The sequence below is a fragment of the Colletotrichum gloeosporioides genome, assembly GCF_011800055.1.
Source record: "Colletotrichum gloeosporioides strain Lc1 chromosome Unknown consensus_41, whole genome shotgun sequence".
In the NCBI taxonomy this organism is placed as follows: domain Eukaryota; kingdom Fungi; phylum Ascomycota; class Sordariomycetes; order Glomerellales; family Glomerellaceae; genus Colletotrichum; species Colletotrichum gloeosporioides.
In genome coordinates this window covers 209,344-233,476 of record NW_025544686.1, presented here as the reverse complement: position 1 = coordinate 233,476, position 24,133 = coordinate 209,344, and the positions used below count along the sequence as shown (strand labels likewise).

The 24,133-nt window shown below is 38.0% G+C and overlaps 4 protein-coding genes across 4 annotated transcripts; 3 read left to right on the top strand and 1 right to left on the bottom strand.

Moving 5' to 3' along the window:
• Nucleotides 1-612: 612 nt before the first annotated feature.
• On the top strand, nucleotides 613-4,527 carry GCG54_00005662 (putative methyltransferase tdiE; the record flags this gene model as incomplete). The annotated part of the gene is made up of 16 exons (XM_045405680.1): nucleotides 613-764; nucleotides 890-975; nucleotides 1,026-1,178; nucleotides 1,222-1,271; nucleotides 1,325-1,362; nucleotides 1,417-1,554; nucleotides 1,656-2,078; nucleotides 2,924-3,062; nucleotides 3,118-3,157; nucleotides 3,206-3,378; nucleotides 3,445-3,574; nucleotides 3,630-3,667; nucleotides 3,707-3,753; nucleotides 3,812-3,949; nucleotides 4,003-4,422; nucleotides 4,482-4,527. The coding sequence occupies 16 exons, from the start codon at nucleotides 613-615 to the stop codon at nucleotides 4,525-4,527; spliced, it is 2,211 nt and encodes a 736-aa protein (XP_045264782.1).
• Nucleotides 4,528-5,425: 898 nt separating this feature from the next.
• GCG54_00005661 (Epoxide hydrolase A) lies at nucleotides 5,426-6,496 on the top strand (the record flags this gene model as incomplete). Its single annotated transcript, XM_045405679.1, has 1 exon — nucleotides 5,426-6,496. The coding sequence occupies one exon, from the start codon at nucleotides 5,426-5,428 to the stop codon at nucleotides 6,494-6,496; it is 1,071 nt and encodes a 356-aa protein (XP_045264781.1).
• Nucleotides 6,497-7,334: 838 nt separating this feature from the next.
• GCG54_00005660 (uncharacterized protein) lies at nucleotides 7,335-9,698 on the top strand (the record flags this gene model as incomplete). The annotated part of the gene is made up of 1 exon (XM_045405678.1): nucleotides 7,335-9,698. One exon carries the CDS (start codon nucleotides 7,335-7,337, stop codon nucleotides 9,696-9,698), a length of 2,364 nt encoding a protein of 787 aa, XP_045264780.1.
• Nucleotides 9,699-9,883: 185 nt separating this feature from the next.
• On the bottom strand, nucleotides 9,884-10,573 carry GCG54_00005659 (uncharacterized protein; the record flags this gene model as incomplete). Its single annotated transcript, XM_045405677.1, has 2 exons — nucleotides 9,884-10,431; nucleotides 10,489-10,573. The coding sequence occupies 2 exons, from the start codon at nucleotides 10,571-10,573 to the stop codon at nucleotides 9,884-9,886; spliced, it is 633 nt and encodes a 210-aa protein (XP_045264779.1).
• Nucleotides 10,574-24,133: the final 13,560 nt, after the last annotated feature.

Sequence of the window (24,133 nt, the reverse complement as noted above, 5' to 3'; positions counted from 1 at the left end):
TTGCGTACCAGCCCAAATACCAACGTCGTGCCTTAAGCCGAAGCATGTAAGTAATGGTGAGATTGTGTCCAGATGGGTATTTTATCAAAACACAGCGGCGACTTTCAACAGCCCTGCTCCAGGAATCGGGATGCTGGTAGTATTTGCATCATCGAGGCTCCGAGAAGTTTAGTTTGGGACAGCACGAGAGCTGCTTGCTGCGGAAATTGGCGCTTAAATTGCTCACTTGGCGGGCAGGCAGAACCAGGATTGGATTCCTGGTTGCCTTGTTGGCGGTACTTAGAACATTTTCGCCCCTGCAAACTGCATTTCCATAAGCTCCTTCCGGATGCATCTACTGATAGACGGGATCCATGGTACCAACAGCATTCGGTCAACACCCACCTGCATAAAACCCCGTCCTTCCATTGGAAGCAGAGAAAAAGGGGGTCTCCAGCCCCTCTAATTTCTCAGAATCGTCTCATTCGTCCGCATCATCAACGCCCTCGGAGTATCGTTCTCACGAATCACTGCAGTCTGGGTCACCATCTCAGCCCATCCCCACAGCAGGCTTCGTGGGTGCCAAAACCAGATTTGCTCACCGATTGACCGAAAAAGTTAGCTGAAGCCATAATGTCCGCCTATGCACATGGTTCATGGCATCAGAACGTTCAGCCAACCGCCATCCCAGCGGCTATGGCGGCTGAGGCCGACGATGACGAGGAACCCCTCGAAGCTGACGAGGGCTATGGCGTTTGTTGCTCCTTGACCGACGACCACTTTCGGTGTTTCTCCTTTGTTCTAACTGACCACTTACAAGACCGATGGTGGTTCAACGATTGACGAACAAATGTAAGAATGCCATCATGTAAAATGCCTTCTACTCAATCGCTCATTCATCACGACATAGGCAAGCCTACGCCGCGTCATTATCGTCAAGTGTCGTTGACTATCCGGAAGAGTTCGGACGAAGATATCACGCTTATCGAGCCGGGAGTAAGGCATCATCATTAAACAAGTTTGTTTGTGCATTCTAACAGATCCAGAATACCCGCTTCCAAACGATGAGCTGGAATCGGAGCGTCTCAATTTGGCCCATCGTCTGATTTTCAGGCTTCTTGGCAATAGACTCTTCCTAGCGCCCCTTGAGTTTGACCGGGTCAATCGTATTTTGGACATTGGCACTGGTACAGGCAAATGTGAATATGACGGCTGATTCCTTACGTGCCTTGGTGCTGATAGTTTACGCCACAGGGGCGATCCAAATGGGCGATCTTTTCCAGCATGCAGAGGTACACTTCTTGGGTCAATTCAACCCAGGGATCGCAAGACTAATGGCGAGTAGATTACTGGAAACGACTTGAGTGCAATCCAGCCAATATGGTAAGTATGCTATCAACGCATTGTGTAGGGCTTTCACATAGCTAACCAATTCAGGGTTCCCCCAAACGTCAAGTTTGAAATAGATGATGTCGAAAGTTCTTGGGTTGGACATCAAAAGTATGACTACATCATGTGCAGATACATGGCAGCTGCGATCAGAGATTGGCCCAAGCTGATAAGGAATATCTATGAGTACTTTCCTTCTTTTTTCTTTTTTGACGTTCATCGTTATCGCGGCGACACAGATGCTACTATTGGTCCTTTAAATGTCTGATGCTGACTTGCGTCAACAGCCATCTCAACCCAGGGGGGTGGGCAGAGTTCCAAGACATGGACATCGAGCTTTACTCAGAGGATGGGACCCTCACTGATAGCCACGCCACGAAACAATGGAGTAGGACATTTGTGACAACTTTGGCGAGTATGGGTCTAGAACCTGCACCAGGGCCACAACTGGAAGGCTGGGTGTGGTCGCATGGCGGGTTTACGAACGTCAGCCATCGAAAGTATAGGGTACCTGTTGGGCCATGGCCTAGACAGACTTTCTTCAAGAATCTGGGCATGCTGAACCTGATACAGACTCTAGAGGGGCTTGAAGGATTCTCACTGAAAATGTTTTGCGGCGTTCTCGGGCGGACGAGAGAAGCAGTGATGACCCAGATCGAGGAGGTGAGTGAGGAGTTGAAGAGTGGCACGATCCACAGTCAGTTTGATATGTGAGCATTTTGCTTCTTTGGAAACGTTTATCATGAAAACGCTGACTCTCCCCAGACACGTCGTCTACGGACAGAAGCCATTGAAAGGAGATGGGACTGCGTGACCATACGTCAGAAACATCAAAAATGTCCTGGAGCACAGTAACGAATGCCTGGGGGGAATGCAGGCCAACCGATTGAGCTTCGGGGCGAACAAACGTAGAAAGGCTTAAGTCCGTAGCAAGGTTTTTAATCTAAGCTGAAATCTTCGGAGAGACTTACAATATTTGCATTCACACCTATGGATACAGCTTGCATCTGCATGTCTTCGCAGAGCCGTTGAGGCATTTGAACCGCGGCACAGGGACTGATTCACGAATCCATACAAGGCTGGCATTGCTTCGAGTGCATTGCCTTCCGTGCGTATGCAAAGATACGACGAGGATCCAGGTGAGCTGTTATTGACTCTGAAAGAGGAAAATGCGTTTGGGCGACTACAGGTTGCATATGCAAATGGTCCGGGAATCCGAAGCGGTTGAATCTGATTGGTGTCGAACCGATAGATATTGGATGCGAAAGTGCGGCAGCCCCATCATGACATTGTCCGCAGACTTATGATTGGCTTCCAGGGGCACTAGAATGGAACGTTCGCTGCATACCACCCATGCTGTCTCGCACAGAAAATTGGGGCGCCGAGATGTTGGAAGTCGCAAGCAAAGCAATGATGCGGCAAGTACAAATGTGTGTCGTTTTTCGACAGCGGCAATTCCGAAACTACCCCTCTTCTTCAATCGCACGTTCCCATCAAGCTTGCAAACAGCATTCTTTCCCGTGACGATCGCTTCTTACGAAATCCAAACTGACAGCATGTCAGAGGCGCAGAAGGACACCACCGGGCCAAACTTGGCGCCGAAATCCCAGACAGCATCACCTGCTTCAGGAAATTCACCGGAAGCCGTGGGCAATCTCGCGACTGGCGCCCTTGATGTAGATGAGGCGGAACATGTGCGTGGACCCTTTAACTTTTCTCTTTGTGATGATGGACTTTGTTGACATGTAGTACAGCAATCCGATACTGCTTCAACGATTGATAGCCGAATGTGAGAGGCTTCAGTGTCTGATATCAAGCTAGTATACTGATGACTTAGTTCAACTTATTCGGCATCTCTGTCTGAAAGCGTACTTGATTACCCAACCGAGAATGGCCGACGTTATCATGCTTTTCGGGCCGGCTGTAAGTGAGGCGAAGTTGCGGACTCTGCTGCTACTGCGAATTCCGAATGCTGACGTTATGAAAGCCTACTTTGCTCCCAACGATGAGGTACATTTGAGACTGTTGAACCATGCCCCTCTTGCTTGCTAATGAGAAACTGCGGTGCACGCACAGAGCGAAATGGACCGACTTGATTTCAATCATATGCTGGTGCTCAAAACCTTGGGAAAGAAACTTTTTCTGGCCCCTGTTCCGAAAGAGAAGACCCATCGCATTCTTGACATTGGAACCGGTACAGGTATCTGTACGTGCGACGTGTAACATTCGCGCGTACCTAACAAGTCTGACGAGCACAACAGGGGCTATCGAGGCATCGGATTTGTTCCCCAACGCAGAGGTACGTTTAGACAACTGTTTTTCTGGGTTGAACTAATAGGCTGAGAAGGTCATCGGCAATGATTTGAGTGCTATTCAGCCTAAATGGTAATGATACCGCTCAGAGAGATGTGATCTCCCGTGTTCTTGACTGACAATGCAACAGGGTGCCGCCAAATGTCAAATTTGAGGTCGACGACGTGGAAAGCGAATGGGTCCACAACGAGAAGTTTGACTTCACCTTCTGTCGGTACATGGCAGCATCTATCTCGGATTGGCCGAAGCTCATGTCGAGAATCTACGAGTGAGTAACATGAACAGGCATTCAGACAGAACGCTGAGAAACCGGGACTATAGAAACACAAACCCTGGCGGATGGGTAGAATTTCAAGACTACGATCTCTTGTACAGATCAGACGACGGCTCGCTGACTGACGATCATCACACTTCGAAGTGGACCAAGGACTTCCTTGACGGCTTTAAATCAATTGGACGAGAACCTTGCCCAGGTCCCAGACTGGAGGGCTGGGCTAAAGAAGCTGGGTTTACTAACATCAAACATCAGGTGTTCAAATTGCCCATTGGGCCTTGGCCAAAGGATCCCTACTATAAGGACGTAGGAATGACCAATATGATCATGCTCCTCGATGGCTTGGAGGGCTTTACGCTGCGAATGTTCTGCAGTGTTCTCGGGTGGACAAAGGAAGAGGTTCAAGTTTTGTTGATGTTGGTCCGCAAAGAGCTCAAGGCTCCGGCATTCCATGCCTACTACAACCTGTGAGTAAATCGTCAACAAAGGTGGTGTGACTGGTTTGCTGATGAACTATATCTCGTAGTCATGTGGTTTACGCACAAAAGCCCGAGACCAAAGATGATGAGTAGTGGAGTCATTCGTTGGAATCAGTTATTTAGGTATGAGGTCTGGCGATTCCTTACCACAGATAAAGTTCTTTTTTCAATGTCCATTCCACAGTCTAGCAGAGCTTAGTTGAAAAGTCATGGCTCATTTCCGTGAGAATATTTGAGAAAATTGTGATGTGAAACCAGACATCAATGAAAGCTTTCAAAGTGCTTGGTTTGGTGGGAGGCTTTTCCGCTTCCAGCACGCGCGAAGTTGACGACTGGATCAGCGACGGGCATGACAAGTCCCCGAGAATCCGGGTCTCCAGCAGAGTTTCTCTGAGTTCTGATTCCCTGGATCAGAACCCGCATCCGCCAAGACCTGATATTGCGACCGCTTCCATTTGTAATGCGACATCCCGCCGGTGAGAGCTACTTTGTCTCATGCAGCAACATCTTGCTTTTCATTGGATGACCTGACATCAGGTGTTCATAAGCAGCTCAACTCCATGGCGCCGATGCCTGTTGGTCATCGTATCAGTCAGCTTGATATCACGATTGGCCCATCTGCCGTAGCTAGCAGATGGAACATTTTCTCCTAATCTGTAGTCAAAGAAGATTTGCCTCGGTTCTTGGTAACGCTAGTAGAGAGTTGACACTCAAGCCAAGATCCGTAGATGTGAGGATGACTCCACTTTTCGCACGGGATGTTACGGTGTGGAATAAGGGACTTGCGTTTATCTGAGTAAGAAACTTGCATTTTGGCGACACGGAATCGACATACGACGAGCCTAAAGAGGAGAAGTGGGTATGTGTAACAGGATTCCCCTCACCGCGACCCATCATTATAAATATTGTCCTTAGCTCCTGTGCAAAGTATCAAGTCCACCATCTTCATCTGATCTCAATCTTCACCGAGGTCCAACAGACATACCCCGCCATGGCCTCGACAACGCTCACCGAGAACACCTTCACCCACAGCGGCGACAAGACCACCTTCTACTGGTCTGCTGGGCCCTCTCAGGGACCGCTGGTCATCTTCATCCACGGCTGGCCCGCCAACGGCGAGTCGTGGAAGCCTCAGCTGCTCGCTCTCGCCGCGCTCGGCTTCCGCACGATCGCGCCCGACACCCGCGGCTACGGACGATCCAGCGTGCCCAAGGAAACATCCGCCTACGCGTTGGAGCACCATGTATCGGACATGCTGGCCCTGCTCGCCCACCTCGGCCGTGACAAGGCGGTGTGGATCGGACACGACTGGGGTGCCGGCCTCGTCTGGGGCCTCGCCGCGCAGCACCCGGAGAAGTGCGTCGGCGTGTGCTGCATGACGGTCCCGTACCAAGTCCTCGCGAATGGCCTGGAGGGTCTCGTCGCCCTTTCCAACCGCGAACTGTACCCCGAGGACCAGTACCCGCTCGCTCAATGGGACTACCAGGCGTTCCACACCGAGCAGCCTGAAGCCAGTGCCAGCCAGCTAGCGGCCAACGTCACCAACACCGTCAAGCTGTTCTACCGAGGCGGAAGTCCGCAGACCTACGGCAAGCCCGCTTTTACCGCGTCAGTTCGGAAGACCGGGGGCTGGTTCGGCGGCCTCCCAGAGGCGCCAGACACGCCCTTCGAGTCGACGCTGTTCAAGAACGACAAGCCGGCGTTTGATCGCATGGTCGCAGAGTTTGAGAAGAACGGTTTCGAGGGCCCGAATGATTACTACCGCAACCACCCGGCCAACAAGGCGTACACCCTAAAGGCACCGAACGGAGGCCGGCTGTCGTACCCCGTCCTCTTTGTGGAGGCACGATGGGACAGCGTCTGCGATACTTCCATTTCGAGATTGAGTGAGCCCATGCGGGAATTGTGCGATGACCTCACCGAGGTGAGCATCGAGGCGGGGCACTGGGTTGCGATGGAGAAGCCGGAGGAGACCAGCGCGGCAATCGTGAGGTGGATTGCTCAGAAGCTGCCCACGCACTTCCCCGGCTACTGGAAGACACCGTTCGTGTCGCGCAAGTGAGAGGATAGTATGCAGCTTTATGGTCTTATTCAGAAATAACGACACGAGTTCAGTGCGGTTCTAGCTTATGTATTTGCTATACTCTTTCGGTCGCCGGGGACCATGATTGTCCGAACGGATAGACATGCCGGCGCACGTTGATGAACACGATAATTTGCCACCGCGAAAGCGCATCGCTATTTGGGTAAGGCGGTGATCGAAATGGATCGTCAGCTAGCTATCGTCATGGGAGAATTTCTCGAGTCAGGTCCCAGGTCCGACCAACTCGCTTGTTGCTTGTGTGGATACTGCTGGATATGAAACAATGGACATGATGCCTCTCATTGGATCACGAACTCTTCGTGGAGTTTAAGGCTGGACCTATCCATGTGTCGGGGCGCCCGGGGAACTGGACGATGGCCGATCATACTAACGGAGGACCTGATTGAGGATGAAGCAGCCTGGGCAGAAAAGAGAGCTTTACAGAAATGGATTGGACCATTTCAGCGCTGACGACTCAATTGAATTTGACGTATTTTCCATGTTTTTATCCGAGCATTGACGCGTGGTCGTCGACGATTCAGAGGTGAGGCTGTTGTTTGTGCGTCTAAGGTTAATCATCCTGATGGCCGGGGTAGGTCTGCTTCCATGGAGCCTCTAATTTCGGTTCTTTATGATCAACCTTCGTGACAAGCTTGATTATTTTCCGTCTCTTTAGGGGCGCCCGCCCATCCCAACAATGAAGGGCACCTGTTGTCCTTCTTGCTTAAGGCTGAATGTGCTCAGAGCACCTCGGTTTGATATTTCCATGCTTCAACGTTAACCGCAACGATTCTGGGCGGAAACCACCTATTTGAGCATGGCATCATCGCAAAAGGCCTGGGAGCTCGAAGACCGGCCCTCGCCGACCTTTCATCAACAACCACAACACGCGCCCGCGAATGGCTCCGCACAAAATGCCGTGCCAGAACATAGGTGGCCTTTCCAGGAGGTAGAGGACGACAAGCAGCCTCCTCAGTGGCCCTTCCACGGCGAGGACGAAGCCAAGAAACCGCCCCCCACGTCGCTGCACCCGCCGCCCGCAGCTGGCCCGCCATTTCAACGCCAACCTTCAGTCAGTCCGAGTCCGAGGCCAAGCCATACCCGCCATGTGCTTAGCTACTGGGCCCTCGAGCTCCTCACGGTGTTCGTCGCGGTCGGTCTTCTCGTTGCCATCATCGCTCTTCTCGCGTACTACGATGGCCGTTACATGCCAGAATGGCCGTTCGACATCAACCTCAACTCCGCCATTGCCTTTCTGTCGACCTTTCTCCGGGCGGCCATCGTCGCCGCCGTTGCGGAAATCATTGGCCAGATCAAGTGGACTTGGTTCACTGAGCAGACGCGCCCACTTCACCACCTCCAGGACTTTGATGCGGCCAGTCGGTCTATCCTCGGCTCCATGAAACTCCTGGCGGTGTTGATATGGAACATGGGATTTACGTCTGCTGGCCTGCTTGCCATCGGGGCCGCGTTGGTAACCATCGCCAGTCTGTCCGTCGGCCCCGTCACCCAGCAAGCCGTCCGGACAAGCACCTGTCCCATGTTACAAGACCACATCAACTCGTCCATCCCGGCTGCCAACTACGTCCCCGGTTCATCAGCTTACTACCGGGTGGGTGCAGGCTCATATGAGATTGAGGTGGACATGAAGAGTACCATGATCCAGGGAATAACAGACCCGAACAGCCAGTACAGCAACGTCCAAGTCAGCTGCCCCAGTGGTAACTGCACATGGCCGGACTACGGCACAGGCGTCACGCATGCGAGCATCGGCATGTGCAGCAAGTGCATCGACACGACGAGCTTCGTCAGCGGGCCCAACAATGTGAGCAACATCACGCTGCCAGATCGAGACGCTTTCATCAACATCATGTCTGGCAATTACATGTGGATGGGGTACAGCAACCTCAGCGCGTACACCAGTCTCTTCACCGAGGATTTTGCGGCGGCGTCGGCAGTCTCGCTTGCAAACTTCAGCATGCTCATGATCTCGAGCTCGCCTTGCACGTCGGACAACTCGACGGGGATACCCAAGCTCGAGTGTCCGCATCGCGTCACCGAAACAAACATGAACTCCTACGGCGATCTAGGGGACTACATCGCCGCCTCGTGCGTTCTGTACCCTTGCATGAAGGAGTATTTCGCCCAGTACGAGAACAACACTCTGACAGAGAAGCTCGTCCGCACCACGACGGCGGTGCCCAATAAGGCCGAGCTCGGATCTCAGGGCTCGTACTATTACTCGGGATACGGTAACTACACAGCCCGCCGGAGCCCATGCGTGCTTGATGACGGCACCTGGTACGACTTCAACAACCAGAGCGACGCACTCGATGTCCCGGGTCGCACCTGGACGAACTATACCATCGCCGACAATGACATCCGCCTGGTACCTAACGCCTGTCTATACAAGATGGACGGCACATTCTTTTCGGCGTTGTCAAGTTTCCTCAGCGTCGACCTCTTCAGCGCCTCATGTAGATACGACAACATGCAGAGTGGCCATCTCAACTGCTACGACTCGTGGTGGCTGACACCGTTGTGGGCCGAGAAGAATGCGACGGTAGCCAGTCTGGCGAGCGCCATGGACAGCTTTGCATGGGCCGTCACCAACAAGTTCCGCATGACGGGTCTCGGCCCAGACATTCACCAGGGCGTCGACGCCCTCAAGAACCGGGGCGCCCAGGCACTTGGTGAAGTATGGGCGAGCAGCACGTGCACCTACTTCGACAGCAAGTACATTGCGCTGCCCGCCGTCCTCGTCGCCTGCTGCGCCTTCCTCCTCGGCTGGGTCATCATCAAGAACTACACCGACCCGGAGCAGCCGGTGTGGAAGGGCAACGTGCTCCCGTTGCTCTTCTTCGGGTTGCATGATAAAATGGGTCCGCAAGCCGCTGGCGGAGGAATCGGCTCTAGTGCTACCAGTGAGCCGGGCCAGCCGAGAGACGGCGGGAGACTGGCAAGGAATATGTCGTTCTTCCGGGAGAATGGACGCGCGGCGCCGGAGCTGGACCGGATCCAGCAGGAATCGGGTCGGATGTGGGTGCGGTTCCACGGCGGAACGGATCCCGGGTTCTTGGACCTGGGCACGAAACGGCATGACCCGGAGGCTGCAAACTCGGGGCTGGTGTCTGGAAACTTGGGGAATAATGATTTCCGCGGAAGACCAGCGGGAAGATAATGTTGAAATGATAATATGACTGTTATTCCTAGCGCGATGCTCGGGCTTGAAATATTTCTGGTGCTGACTACTGAACTTCCGAGTTACAATTTAAGCAGCAAGCAGAATTTGGTTCATTGACAAAACATGCAATGCCCGATTGCACACTCATTAGGGTGGTCGTAGTCAAGCAGCAAAAGAACTGTCTAACACCTGTTCTCGGAGCCATTTGATATGAAAACAGACAGCACAGCCGCATACGCGGCCGAGACTGCGATCATCTCGAAGTTAGAAGCTCTTAGCATCGTAGCAACCGCAACTGATAGGATCAAGATGCAAGCCGACACAATCGCCAACTGATTGTTTCGAGAAAGATCGGCCGACAGGATTGCTAGCGGGACAACAAGAAAGATACCAATCATTAAAGCAGTAATCACGCGCCCCGCGATTGCAGCAACCATGATGGAGTTTTGATGTGACCAAAGATCGTTCTTATTGAATAACCCAAGATCTTCTGTGTTGTTGCGGGCTTTCATTGAAAGTTTGCGATATCGGAAAGCTCGCAAACATTGGTGGATCCAGCGTTCGAACGGATCGGTTCGCGTACGTGTGCCTAGGTCGGCCCTAAGAAGCCTTGTTTTGTAGATTTCTGGCAGAGTCAAGTCGGTCCTCAGGCTGGATTGTTTCTCGTCGTCGATAAGAGAAAAAGTTTCCATTCCCATTATGTTGTTGAAGGAAGTAAGCGCCTCGTCTACCCAGTTTGTTGAGAGGTTAGAGTGATTCGAGCGTGGCCTTGTGTCTGCTCACTCACCATACTGCTTGAGCAACTCACGTAGCTCTAAAATAGTGTCTTGCGTGATCGCTGAAGTTAGATCAGGTGCTGCTTCATCTTTCATGCAGTGTTTCAAGCCTAATCTGTCCCGAGAAGAAATCTCAACTCCAAACTGCAACCCGACTTAGTATAGGACGTGATCCAACTTCGCAATTTCTGCTTCAAGATACCGCAGATTTACTAGGTGTGCCGTTTTGAACCGACGGAATCCATGAAGTGTGAGATTGTTATCGTCAGTCGCGCTTCGCCAGTGCCCAAGAAACTGGTCTGCCATCGCTGAATATTGCGCAATCCCAGTTAAAATGCAATCAAAACCGGAGATTCAAAGGTCTCCTCGACCATTAGTAGTCGGCAGAATGGAAAAGCGCTTCTTATAGACATTTCCAGCGGTTTTTCTCTGCACTATACTTCAACCAGCATTTTGGATGGCATAACAAAACGCCTAAACGAAGCAACCAAAAAATGCAGTTGTTGCGATACCCTTATGTTACGACCCGTTATACATGGATAACAGTTGACCGACTTATTAGGCGTTAGGCGGCTAGGATAGGATATTTATACTATAGAATTATAGGAATAATAGGGACTTATTTAGAATAGAAGAACTATAACATAAGTTATATGATAATAAGAAGGACTAATAGAAGATAAGCAGTCTAATAAGAGGACTAATATAAAGATAGTAGTCTACCTTTAGGGACTACCTAGATCTTATTAGTCTTAGGATAGAGAGACTATTTAGGACTTATATATAGTATAACTATAAACTAGGCTTAGGGTTAGACTTCTATAGCTCTTTAGTAATCAACTTAGTATTTATCCTTATAAATACTCTTAGTTTACCTTCACTATAAATCACTTATTAAGCCTAAGACTAATCACCTTAATCTCTAAAAGACCTAATTTACTACAGCCTATAACCTATAACTTAGACTATAACCTTAATATACTATTATAATATATTAATCCCTAGCTTCTATTAGCAGACCCTACTATTAGATAGCTAACTATAACACTTTAATTACTCCTATTCAGTAAGTTAACTATTAACACCTACTAATAGTAAAACGATAAATATATCTTCATACACCTCCGCTAAGTTACTTACTTTAGGGACCTCCTCCTCTTTATAGCAGCTAGTCTAAAACCTAGCTGAAGAATTTAAAGGAGTCCTTATAGCAGTAGACTTTAACGATAAAGTAACCCTAAAAAAAGACACCTATAAACGCTTTTAAGCTAGAGTTAAGAAAGGAGATAACGATATTACTAAAGTTTAGACTATATATAATAACACTACTATAGAACTTTAAGGCCTTAAAGAAATAATATAACAACTAGGAAACAGCCCTTAGCATATTATAGACCTAGAAAACGAAGTTATCTGATTTAGAGGATAAAATAGTAACGCTAATATTAAAGAACTCTAGGAAGAAATCTACACCTTACGCACAGCTACTAATATTATTATAACCCCTACTAGAGGATAACAGAAGCTTAAGCTTAGCGCCTTAATTACTTATAATAGCACCTCTAAATAACTTAAGTTATTCCTAATCTAAGTTAAGAACTACTAAAACTTCTACTATAGAGACTTCACTAGTTAGACTAAGAAAGTTATCTATATTACTACTTACTTATAAGGATAAGCCCTTAAATAGTTTAAACCTATCTAAGAAGAGTTCCTTAAGTATAAAACCTTAGATAAATACTCTACTAAGATTTATAATATCTATAGCAGCTTTAAGGGATTTAAAGATACCTTCTACTCTCTCTTCTAAGACCCTAATAAGAAATAATAAACTAAGAGAGACCTCATATAGCTATAACAGATAAAGTTAACTAAAGAATATACTACTATATTTAGATAACTTAGTATCTAACTTAACCTCACTAAAGAAACTAAGATCTTTATATTCTATTAAGGACTTAAAGATAAAGTTAAAGATAAGATTATTAAGATCAACCATCCTAAAGACTTTCTTTAGTATACTAACCTTACTATTAAGATTAATAATTAACTTTTTAAACACTATAAAGAAAAAGGCAAAAAATAATAAAGACTAAACTCTAGATATAAATACTAATAGCAGCCCTAGTAGAAGTTTAACCCCTAGTAGAATAATAACAGACCTTATAACAACTAGAATAACACCTACTAAAGTACTACCTATAGATAATATAGTAGACCTATAGATCTTAGCATAATAACTAAACCTAATAACAAAAAGCCTTAGAACCCTAAGTATTATAACTACAATAAATAAGGATATATTACTAGAGACTATAAGCAGCTAAAGAAGCTTCCCTAGAAACTAATAACTAAATAACCCTAATAAGTTAACACTATTACTAAAGTCCTATATATATCCTAGTCCTAGACTAGATATTATAATAATAACTATTAGATTTATCTTAAAGATAAGGAAATATTAGGATACTACCTAAAGGATAGCAACTCTAAACAGTTTAAGTATAATATAACCACACTAGATATATATCTAAGAACCCTAGTAATAATACATACTAGTAATAGCAAAATCTATAGAAAAACCTAAGAATAACTTAATAAGATACTATAAGTATAGCAACTCTAACTAACTCCTAATTCTACCCTAAAAACAACTAATAGCTAAAATCAGACTAGCTATAAACTCCTAAACTAAACTACCTACATAACACTAAAAGAATAGATAAGGAAAAAATCTAATAACAAACTAAATTATAAATATAACCCCCTAAAAGAATAGCAACTATTTAATCTCACAAATAACTAGACTTTTAGAGAAGGAGAAAGTTCTCCTTATAACTTAGATAAACCTTATAATATTATATACTAATATACTTAGGCAGAGATCACCTATAGGCTTACCCTTAGTATGGATAATACTAGCTCTAAAGAGGAATCTAAGAAAGATAATACACTTAAACAAATTATATATAAATAAATCAACCTATATAATAACAAATAGTTTATTAAACTTTATAATATACCTAATATAAAACTAAGAATATATCACACCCTATAACTTAGGACTAAAGATCACCCCTACCTTAAAATTACTAACCCTAACTATTAACACCTCTTTTAAACATAATATTTCTTTAACTATTATAAAATCTATATAAGAGATAAGTATAACTACTATTTCTAACCTAAACAATATAATAACAGTCCTCTATAAAACATCTACACTACACACACCCTCATTAGATAGGAACTCAGAAAGTTTAATAGCAACATCACTATATTCACCCCCAACTAACAATTTCCTATAAAATACCTCTATAATAAATAAATAAAATAAGACAAATACTAACGCAATAAATACCAAATCCACTATAAGGAAAAAGCATACACCTAGAGAATTACAAAGAATAAACCCTAACCTCCTCAAGTTAGATATCACAAAAACAGCCTTATAAAAGCATAACAGGAAGGGAAATAAATCACCTACCTAAGACACCTAAAGCAGTTAAAAAACTAAACTCACCTACCAATATAGAACCACAATAAGCAATAAGGAAAAGGTTTATCCACTAAATATCATAAGAATATTAAGGTAATATAGAACTTAAAGTTATTATTAATTAATAGATAACACTTACGCTAATCAACAATAAAGCTAAAGCAAACTTTATCACCCCCTAAGCTATTAATAAGCTAAGAGTACTATAGGGAGAAAAAGAACAATTATACTAGTTACATATAGCAGAAGGAGAAGAATTTAAATATAAAGGAGGTACTATCTATAATAAGACTGCACCTCTTAAGATAAGCTACTTAAATTAAAAAGAAAGAATCTAATTTAATATTACTAATCTAGGAACGTATAACATAATACTAAAACTACCCTAGCTATAAATAAGCAACCTATAGATAGATTAGAGCAAAAGCTAACTCTATTAGGACTATAACAACTTAGTTCCTAAGCAGCCTTATTAAAAACAAGCCTTAAATAAGCTAATATAGTAAGAAACTATAAGATAATATATCTACTACCTTAAGGTAAAGCAAGCCATATTATAACTATTAATAATAATAGATCTTAAATAAAAGAACGATCTACTTCTATCTATCCTAAAAGAGTATAGAGTTTATAAGAAACTCTTTACAGCTAAATTAGAGATTAAACTACCTAAATATACTAGTTTTAATTATAAAATCCCCCTTAAGGAAGGAAAAGAACTATAATTTAACAAAATCTATAGACTTAACCTAATAGAAATAGAAGCTCTAAATAAGTACCTTAAAGAAAACCTTAGGAAAGGTTATATTAAACTTTTAATATCACTAATAGGAAGCCTTATCCTATTTATACCTAAGAAAAACAAAAAACTATAACTATATATTAACTACTATATACTTAACGAAATAACAATTAAAAATTATTACCTATTACCCTTTATAAATAAGATAAGATAACTCCTATATAGAGCTAACTAGTTTACAGCCTTTAACCTTAAAGGGGCTTATAACCTAATCTAAATAAAGTAAGGTAAAGAATAGAAGACTACTTTCTAAACACAAAAAAGATATTTTAAATACCTCATTATACCCTTCAATCTTACTAACATACCTATAACATTCTAAAATATAATTAACATAATACTACATAAGTATATTAATATCTATATAGTTATCTACCTAGATAACATCCTTATCTTCTCACTTATACTTAAGAAGTATAAAGAAGACATTCACTATATCTTATAAGCCCTTTAAGAAACTAAACTCTTAGTTAAACCTAAAAAAAGCAAATTTCACATATAAAAAGTGGAATACCTTAGATTCACTATCACCCCTAGAAAGGTTTATATATTAGGAAATAAAGTTAAAACTATTAAGGAATAGCTAATACCTAATAACCTTAAGGAAGTCTAAAGATTCCTAGGTTTTATTAACTTCTACTGCAAATTTATTAAAGACTATAGTAAGATTAATATAGCTTTTACTAGCCTTAGCTATAAAGACATACCCTTCATATAAGAAGAACTATAATAAATAATATTCTAAAAGATTAAAAATCTTATCACTAGCAAACCTATCCTAATCATCCTAAACCTAATAAAACAGTTCAAAATAGAACCTAATACATCTAACTACATAATTAGAGTATAACTATCGCAATAAGATTTAGAAGGACGCCTACACCTCTACGCCTTCTTCTCTCATAAGCTCTACAGACTAAAACTTAACTACTAGATCTATAATAAAAAGCTTATAGCAATTATTAAAGCCTTTAAAGAATAAAAACCTAAACTCTTAGGAATAATTCATAAAGTACTTATATACTTAGATTATAAGAATCTCTCATACTTCATAACCTTAAAAATACTTAATAAATAATAAATCTAATAGTTAGAATTCCTCTTAGAATTTAACTTCTAAATAATCTATCAAAAAGGATCAGATAACAGCAGAGTAGACGCTTTCAGCTAATAACTAAACTATAATATCTTAGTACCTAAAAAGACCTAAGTAATTCTTAAATAATAAGATAACAGAGACCTAATACTAGCAGCTAAACTCCTAATAATAGCTAGACAATCTAATACTAGCCTAACTAATAAACTAAACGATAAAGCAATCATAGAATTTCATACACACCCTATATATAGTCACTAAGGAGTCATAAAGACCTAAAAACAACTATAATAATAATATAGAGAAAAGGTTATAAGAGAACGTATAGTAAAAGCAATTAAGAATTATGAGGTATACCTAAAAAGCAAACCTACTTAATACTAACCTTATAGTATACTATAACCTTTACTTATACTATAAACCGCTTAATAATCTATATCCCTTAACTTTATCGTTAAACTACTAAAGTTATAAGAACCCCTCATAGGAGTATACTTTAATAATATTCTTATTATAATAGACTAACTTATAAAGTATACCTACTTCATCCTATATAAAAAAGTAAGTAACGCTAAAGAATATATATATACCTTCCTTAAGTATATTATCACTAATTATAGTACACCTAAGGAGATTATATTAGATAGAGATAAGATCTTTACCTCTAAGTTTTAGAAGTTAATTATAGCATAACTTAGTATTAAATAATTAATATCTACTATATTCTACCTATAGACTAATAGATAAATAGAACAAATCAATTAAATCCTTAAAACCTACCTCTACGCCTATATTAACTATAACTAAGATAATTAGGTTATACTTTTACTAATCGCCTAGTTTACTTATAATAGTATAATCAGAGAAAGTACTAAAAAATCCCCCTTCTACCTTAACTATAGATTTAAACTAACCACCTATAGAGAACCCTAAATAAGCCTAGCTACAGTTAAAGCTACTACCTTAGTACGATAAATTAAAGATATCTAAGATAATATATATAAAGAACTTAAATTTATCTAATAATAAATATTAAAATTCAGTAATAAATAAAGGATTAAAGGACTAACCTTAAAAGAGGGAGATAGCGCCTACTTTATATAGCAAAACATTAAAACAAAACAACTAAGCAACAAACTTAACTATAAAAAACTTAAACCTTTTAAAATCTCATAAGTTATCTCACTAGTTAACTATAAACTTAAACTCCTAGAAACTATAAAGTATCACCTAGTATTCTATATTTCACTTCTCAAGCTAGCACTATGAGGATCATAAACAAATAACCTTATTATTATAGAAGATAATAAACCAGAATATAAAGTAGAAAAACTACTTAACTACTAATATAAAGATAACAAATAGGAATACCTTATTAAATAGAAAAACTATAGATATAAAGATAATATATAGGAACCTAATAATAACCTACTTAAATATTAAGATAAAATTAATAAGTATATTAAGACACTTAATTATATTAATCCCTAGGATAAACTAAGCCCACTTATAACCCTAGAAGAATTTAAGGAATATATAAAGTACGCTAACAAAAAAGAGAAACAAATATAAGAAGAAATATAATAGAAATAAAGAGAAGCTAAAAAATAAAAGATATAACTCCTATTAGCATAAGCATAACTAAGAGGACGCCTTAGACTAATATAACGAGAAAATATATCTATTCACCTAAAGATACTAGAAATAAACTAAAATAACACTAAAGCACTACTAATATTAAGAACTAAAGGACTAAGTTTAATAAAGTTTAAACTAAGCCTAAACTCCTACTACTGAGGATTATTTAGTACCTTAACAGCCTAAAAGTTACTTACTACCCACCTCTTATAGGTATCTAACACTAGAAGCATACTATCCTCCTTATTAATCTCCTATATCCCCCACTTAAAGGCCTCAATTTAGCGTTCCCTCACTAGTTTCCTAGTTATATAAATACAGCTTAAGTAACTAATAGCCTTAGCTATTTAAGTCTATAAATAAGCAAACTCCTAATAAAGCGTAAGCAGCTCTTTACTAGCCTTTTCCTCCTTCTCATCCTACTCCTTCTACTACTTATTTAACCTTTATACTACAAAAAAGCAAATCAGCCACTTAAAAAAAAAAAAAAAAAAAAAAAAAAAAAAAAAAAAAAAAAAAACCCCCNACCCCCTTAAAAAAAAAAAAAAAAAAAAAAAAAAAAAAAAAGAACTAAAGAAGCCGCTATATAAGTTAAAGCCACTAGGACACTATCGTAAGGCTTCTTTACCTTAATATATATATAATATTAAGATAACTTCTTGCTAAAACAGTAAGGAACTTTAGCTTAAAAGCAATAGGTATAAAGTATATCGCTAAGTAGGGAACGAGAATTAATATATTTAATTAAAACCTCATACTTACAATCTTTAAGCTTAGTAGCAGGCAACTTCTTTTTCAATTTTTAAATACAACTTAATATAGCGTTAACATCATAGGTAAATCAGGAAGCATAATTAACAGATCCCTAACCTAGGACTAATAACCTATTTATATTAGGTCTTAAGGATAAAACCTATAGAGAGGGGACCTAATATTATAACCTATTATATATAAATAACAGTTAACTAACCTACTAAGTGTTAAGCAGCTAGGATAGGATATTTATACTATAGAATTATAGGAATAATAGGGACTTACTTAGAATAAAAGAACTATAATATAAGTCATATAATAATAAGAAGGACTAATAGAAGATAAGCAGTCTAATAAGAGGACTAATATAGAGATAGCAGTCTACTTTTAGGGACTACCTAGATCTTATTAGTCTTAGAATAGAGAGACTGTTTAGGACTTATATATAGTATAACTATAAGCTAGGCTTAGGATTAGACTTCTATAGCTCTTCAGTAATCAACTTAGTATTCATCCTCATAGATACTCTCAGCTTACTTTTACTATAAATTACTTATTAAACTTAAGACTAATTACTTTAGTCTCTAAAAGACCTAATTTACTACAGCCTACAACTTATGACTTAGACTATAACCTCAGTATACTATTATAACGTATTAATCCCCAGCTTCTATTAATAGACCCTACTGTTAGATAGCTAACTATAACACCTCAATCTAAGCTGCAGCCTTACTACTTATTATATAACATATAGTATTATATAAGCTGCGCGTGTAGATATTAGCCTATAATATAGACTACCCTTCTAAATAGTTACTCCTATAATATACCTTTATTCCTAATAACCTATATACTTATAACTTATAAGAGTTATAAGCCTAGCTTTATTAATAGCTTAAATTACCTCTCTATTATAAGTTATATATAAGAAACCTATTCCTATCCTTTTTATTAATTCCTTTATTATCCTTATCTATTATATCCTCTACTAATAATAAAATTCCCCTTATAGGAGATATTCTTATATTAAGAAGCAACTAGCCTATATAATACACCTATTTTAAGTTCTATATACGCTTAAGAGGCCTTTAAAACCATATTAACCTAGATATAGATAATTACACTAACCCTTTATAAATAACTATAGCTCTAAAGATCTCTAAATTTATTACTAAGTATTAAACCCTCCTAAACACAAAATACTAAGAGGAATATAATAAATAGGTAAAGTAATATCTAGAGGAGGCTAAACGTCTAATAGAAGCTACTAAGAGCATACTAAAGAATACTTATCTAACTATAGAAACCTAAAGAAATAAGGAGGAAATAAGTATTATTCCTAATAGGTTAGGAGGATTATCCTCCCTCCTAAAGTCTCTATAAACACCTCAAACTACTATTTATAAAGATATTAAGTTAGAATATAATATAGCAGTTAAAGATTATATAGTAACCTCCTCAGATTAATAGACCCTCTTAATATATTACTTCAACCTCTAGATATAAGTTAATAAGACAGTCTTAAACCTTATTCTAACTAATGCTAAATTAGCTATCCTAAATAATAAAACCTAATTAGAGGTAACTCTATAAGCACTTATATATAAGATTAAGAGATAGCTTATACCTACTACACTTATAATCACTAATACAGTCCATAAGAACTATTTTTATTCACTTAAAAAGGCTAATTTAAATATTAACCCCTCTACTTAATATATAAAGTAATATTATTACTATATAGAAGTAAAAAGACTTAATATCCTAAAGATCTAAAGAGAACTTATATTATAAACCTTCCTTAAAGCAGTTAGATACTAACTTACTCTAAATTAAGCTTATATTAAGCTTATATAACTTATTATAAACACTAATTTAAAGTTTCTAATATATACTCTAGAGCAGTATAAAATTATCTTCTCAGCTCTAGCCTATAAGTACTTACTCACTAAGAGGTCTTAGAGATTAAATATACTATTTACTACTTTAAGAGGGAGGTCTAATAACCCCTCTAATATATATCTTAATAGCTACCTATATAGAGAAGAGTATCCTTAAACCCTTAAGGCTTATAGATGCCTAAAGTATACTTATAAGAGGTCTTATAGGTTCTACTAAATCTCTATAAATAATAATAAAGCTTAAGAAATCCTTTCTAAGCTTAATTAAGGTAAGTAGATAAATATTAAAGCTATAATTATATATAAAGGATAGATCTTAAACTAAATAAGTAATACTAACTATAGAAGAAGTAGCTTATATAGTAGAAGAGGCTAGTAGCATAAAAACTATAAGAGAAGAAGTAGTTAGAATAATAGATCTAATTAGAAGTTAAACACTAAAGTCCTATCTAATATTATAGCTATAATAATTAATTCATAAAGCCTTCCTAAAGCATTTATACTAAGGATATACTTACTTAACACCTCTACCCTACTATATATCTTCTCACATAATATAGTTTATAATAACTGCAGTATTATACACTTAATTAATAATAAATCGCTATTACTAAATAACTCCTATATAAAGTCTAGCCTAAAAGATATTATAAAAGCAGGTATAACCTAAATTCTAATTTTAAGCTAAAGAACCTATATTCTTAAAGGGATTTTCAAAAACTAAGATAGATAGGTATTAAGCAACCTCACACTTAAGGACGTCACTTATATTAAAGGTTTTTATATTAATATTATATCTAAAAGTTAACTTAACGCATAAAAGATCTAATTTTATAGACTTAACTATATTTTACGCATAGGAAACCTTACTCAAAGTGTAGTTATTACTATACTAATCTAAAAGCATAATTTAGTCTTCCTTAAATATAACCCCCTTTCTTTATACCCTCTTAAAAGTATATTAGTAAGTTTTATATATATTATCACTATAACCTAGCTAGTAAAAGCCCCTTATAGATAAGATATATATAACTATTATAGAGATCAGTTAGATAATATATACCTATAGCATCTTTATTCTAGCTATCTAAGCTTTAAAGCTTTTAAACGCATAATTAAAAACGTTTAGGAGGTGAAGATATATAGTCTAATATAGATATAATACGAAATATATACTAAAACTTATATAAAGAAGGTTATCTTACGTTTAAAATTAGAAAATAAAGCGATTTATCTATATTATTATATCTTCTAGGATATCTTCTATTACCTTTTTAAAGTAATCTTAAAAACCTTTTATATTCTAATTATTAAAGATAAATACTTAGGTAAGCTATAAGAGTTCCCTCTAATATACTACTTATTTAAGGAAGTCTTTATAGTACTTTTCTACTTTAAATAATAAGTTAGAAGGTAATATAGATTAGTAATTTATATTATCTACTAGGATAATAAGATAGCTATAATTACTATTAATAGTAATATATACTATTAATACTAAGTAAAGAATAATAGAATTATACTTAAGATACCCCTAGTAGATATAAAGGAGCTAGTAGGTAGTTTAGAGCGTATTAGCTAGGAGGTGATCCTAAGAGGTATTAAGATATAAGAAGGGGCTAATCTTCCCCTAGAAATATAGCTAGAATTAACTCTTATAGGGATTTATCTTTTTAACTAATCCCTATAGTAAAAAACTAATTAGAAGTTACTAAATTAAATTAAAGAAGAATAATATACTTAACACTTCTAGTAGTAAGCCTCTTTCTATATATCTATAATTAGGAGAGACCTTTAGCTATATTAAGGATAGATATATATATATAGTTATTATATATATCTACTCAAAAAGGAATAAGAAAAAGGATAAGAAAGAAAGCACTATAAGGTATATCTATAGGGATATATTAGATACCTAGTTAGGTATATTAATAATATATATAACTTATATAGGATCTAAATACTTATACTTAAAAGAGTAATTATAACATATAATATATAGTTTAATAAGTTAAAGTTCTACTTAAAAAAGAATAAATATATAGTAATACTAGCTAAAATTATATATTATATTATTAAATAGGAACTAAAGCTTAAGTTATTCTTAAACTTAATACTTAAGCTTCTAAGTATATAGAAATAAGCTAATAATATAATAGAAAACACTCTTAAAGAGTAAGAAACCTTAGTTATATAGTTATAAGATATTATAATATATAAAGAGACCTAAAAGAAGCCTCTAAGAGGTCTTCCTACCCCTAAGTAAACTCTAGAACCTTAAGTTATAATTAGAAACTAGAGAGGGGAAGCTAATATGCTAAATATATCTAATAATAAATCTCATAAATAAGCTAAAGAGGTTAGAAATATTTTAGAGGGGGATAATAGTACTTATATTACTCCTAATAAAGGTTAGAGTAAAAATAGTAGACCTTAAGTTTAACTTAAAATACTAATACTAAACGTAAATAAAGAAGAAAAAATATTAATACCTCCTAAAAACCTTTCTAAGTTAAAAGATAGAATATATAAAGTTATAAACTAAGTATATAAAATAAAAAGCTCAAAAGAAGCTCTAAAGAGAGCTTATAATCAGAAGAATTACAGAAAGATAAGCTATTTAAGCTAATATAATTAATAGCCTTTAGAGCAATTTAAAGACTTTATTTTATTTATTAATAATATCTTAAGGACCTATTCTAATATAATTAATAAGAAAAATAAATTAGAATAGCTATTCTCTAAGATTAAATACTAAGAAAAAGTCCTCCCTATTAAAGACTAATATACCTAAGAGGCCTTCTTTATAACATTTATACTAAATATAAAGAAAGCAGCAGAAGAAAGTTCTTCTAAGCATATAACACTTCACTTATATATATAGAGTTATATTAGAAGTTAGAAATAGAAGCATAATAATAAGGATTTAGAGCGAGATATATATATATCTAAGCTCTAATTACCTCCCTAAAACTAGAAAAAACTTCTAATACTTCTAAAATATCTATATAAGCACTTTATAGAGGTAGTAAAACTTAAGATTAAGAAACTATAAGAAAAAGGGATATAGTAAGAAATTAACTAATAATCTATATAATTAAAACCCCTACCTCTAAAATAGGTATTTATATATAAGGTTAATATAAATAGCAATCTAAAGTATTTTAAGGCTAAAATCTATATATAAAGAGACCTCTAGAAAAAAAGTACCCTAGAAAACATATATATAGTAACTCTTATTATAAAAACCTTTTACGTTATAATAGCTTTAGTTACTTAGTTTAATCTTAAAGTATAATAATTTAATATAGATAACACTTTCCTAAATATAGAGAGGGATCTAAATAGACCTCTAATCTATTATTAACTCCTAGAGGGTTTTAAATATAAAGGAAGGTATATAAAGTTTAATAAAGCTTTATATAGCCTTAGAGATATACTACTCCTCTAGTATAAGTATTTCTTAATAACTCTAAAGAGGCTAAAACTTACCTTAAGCTTAGAAGAGGTATATCTCTTCTAAGATCCTAAATATTAGGTCTTAGTTTTATTCTATATAGATAATATACTTATTCTATACTACTAAGATCACTCCTCTAAAGTAAAATAAATTATTAATAGGCTAAAAGCTAAATATAAACTTAAGAACTAAGGTACTATTAAGTACTATCTTAAGATCTAAGTAGTTAAAGATTATATAGCCTAAAAGGTCTATTTAGTATATAACTTATATATTAAGAAGGTTACTAAGCATTTCAATCTTTAAGAAGGAATATATTTTATAACTCTATTACCCCTTAGGAAATTTAAGAAGAATAAAGAATAAGCTTCTCTTATATATATAAAGGAGTACTAAGAGAAAGTTAGTTCTATACTTTATTTAGTAATAATAGTACGCTTAGATATAGCCTTTATAGCTATATATCTCTTATAGTTTCTTATAAACCCTTTATTAGCCTATATAGTA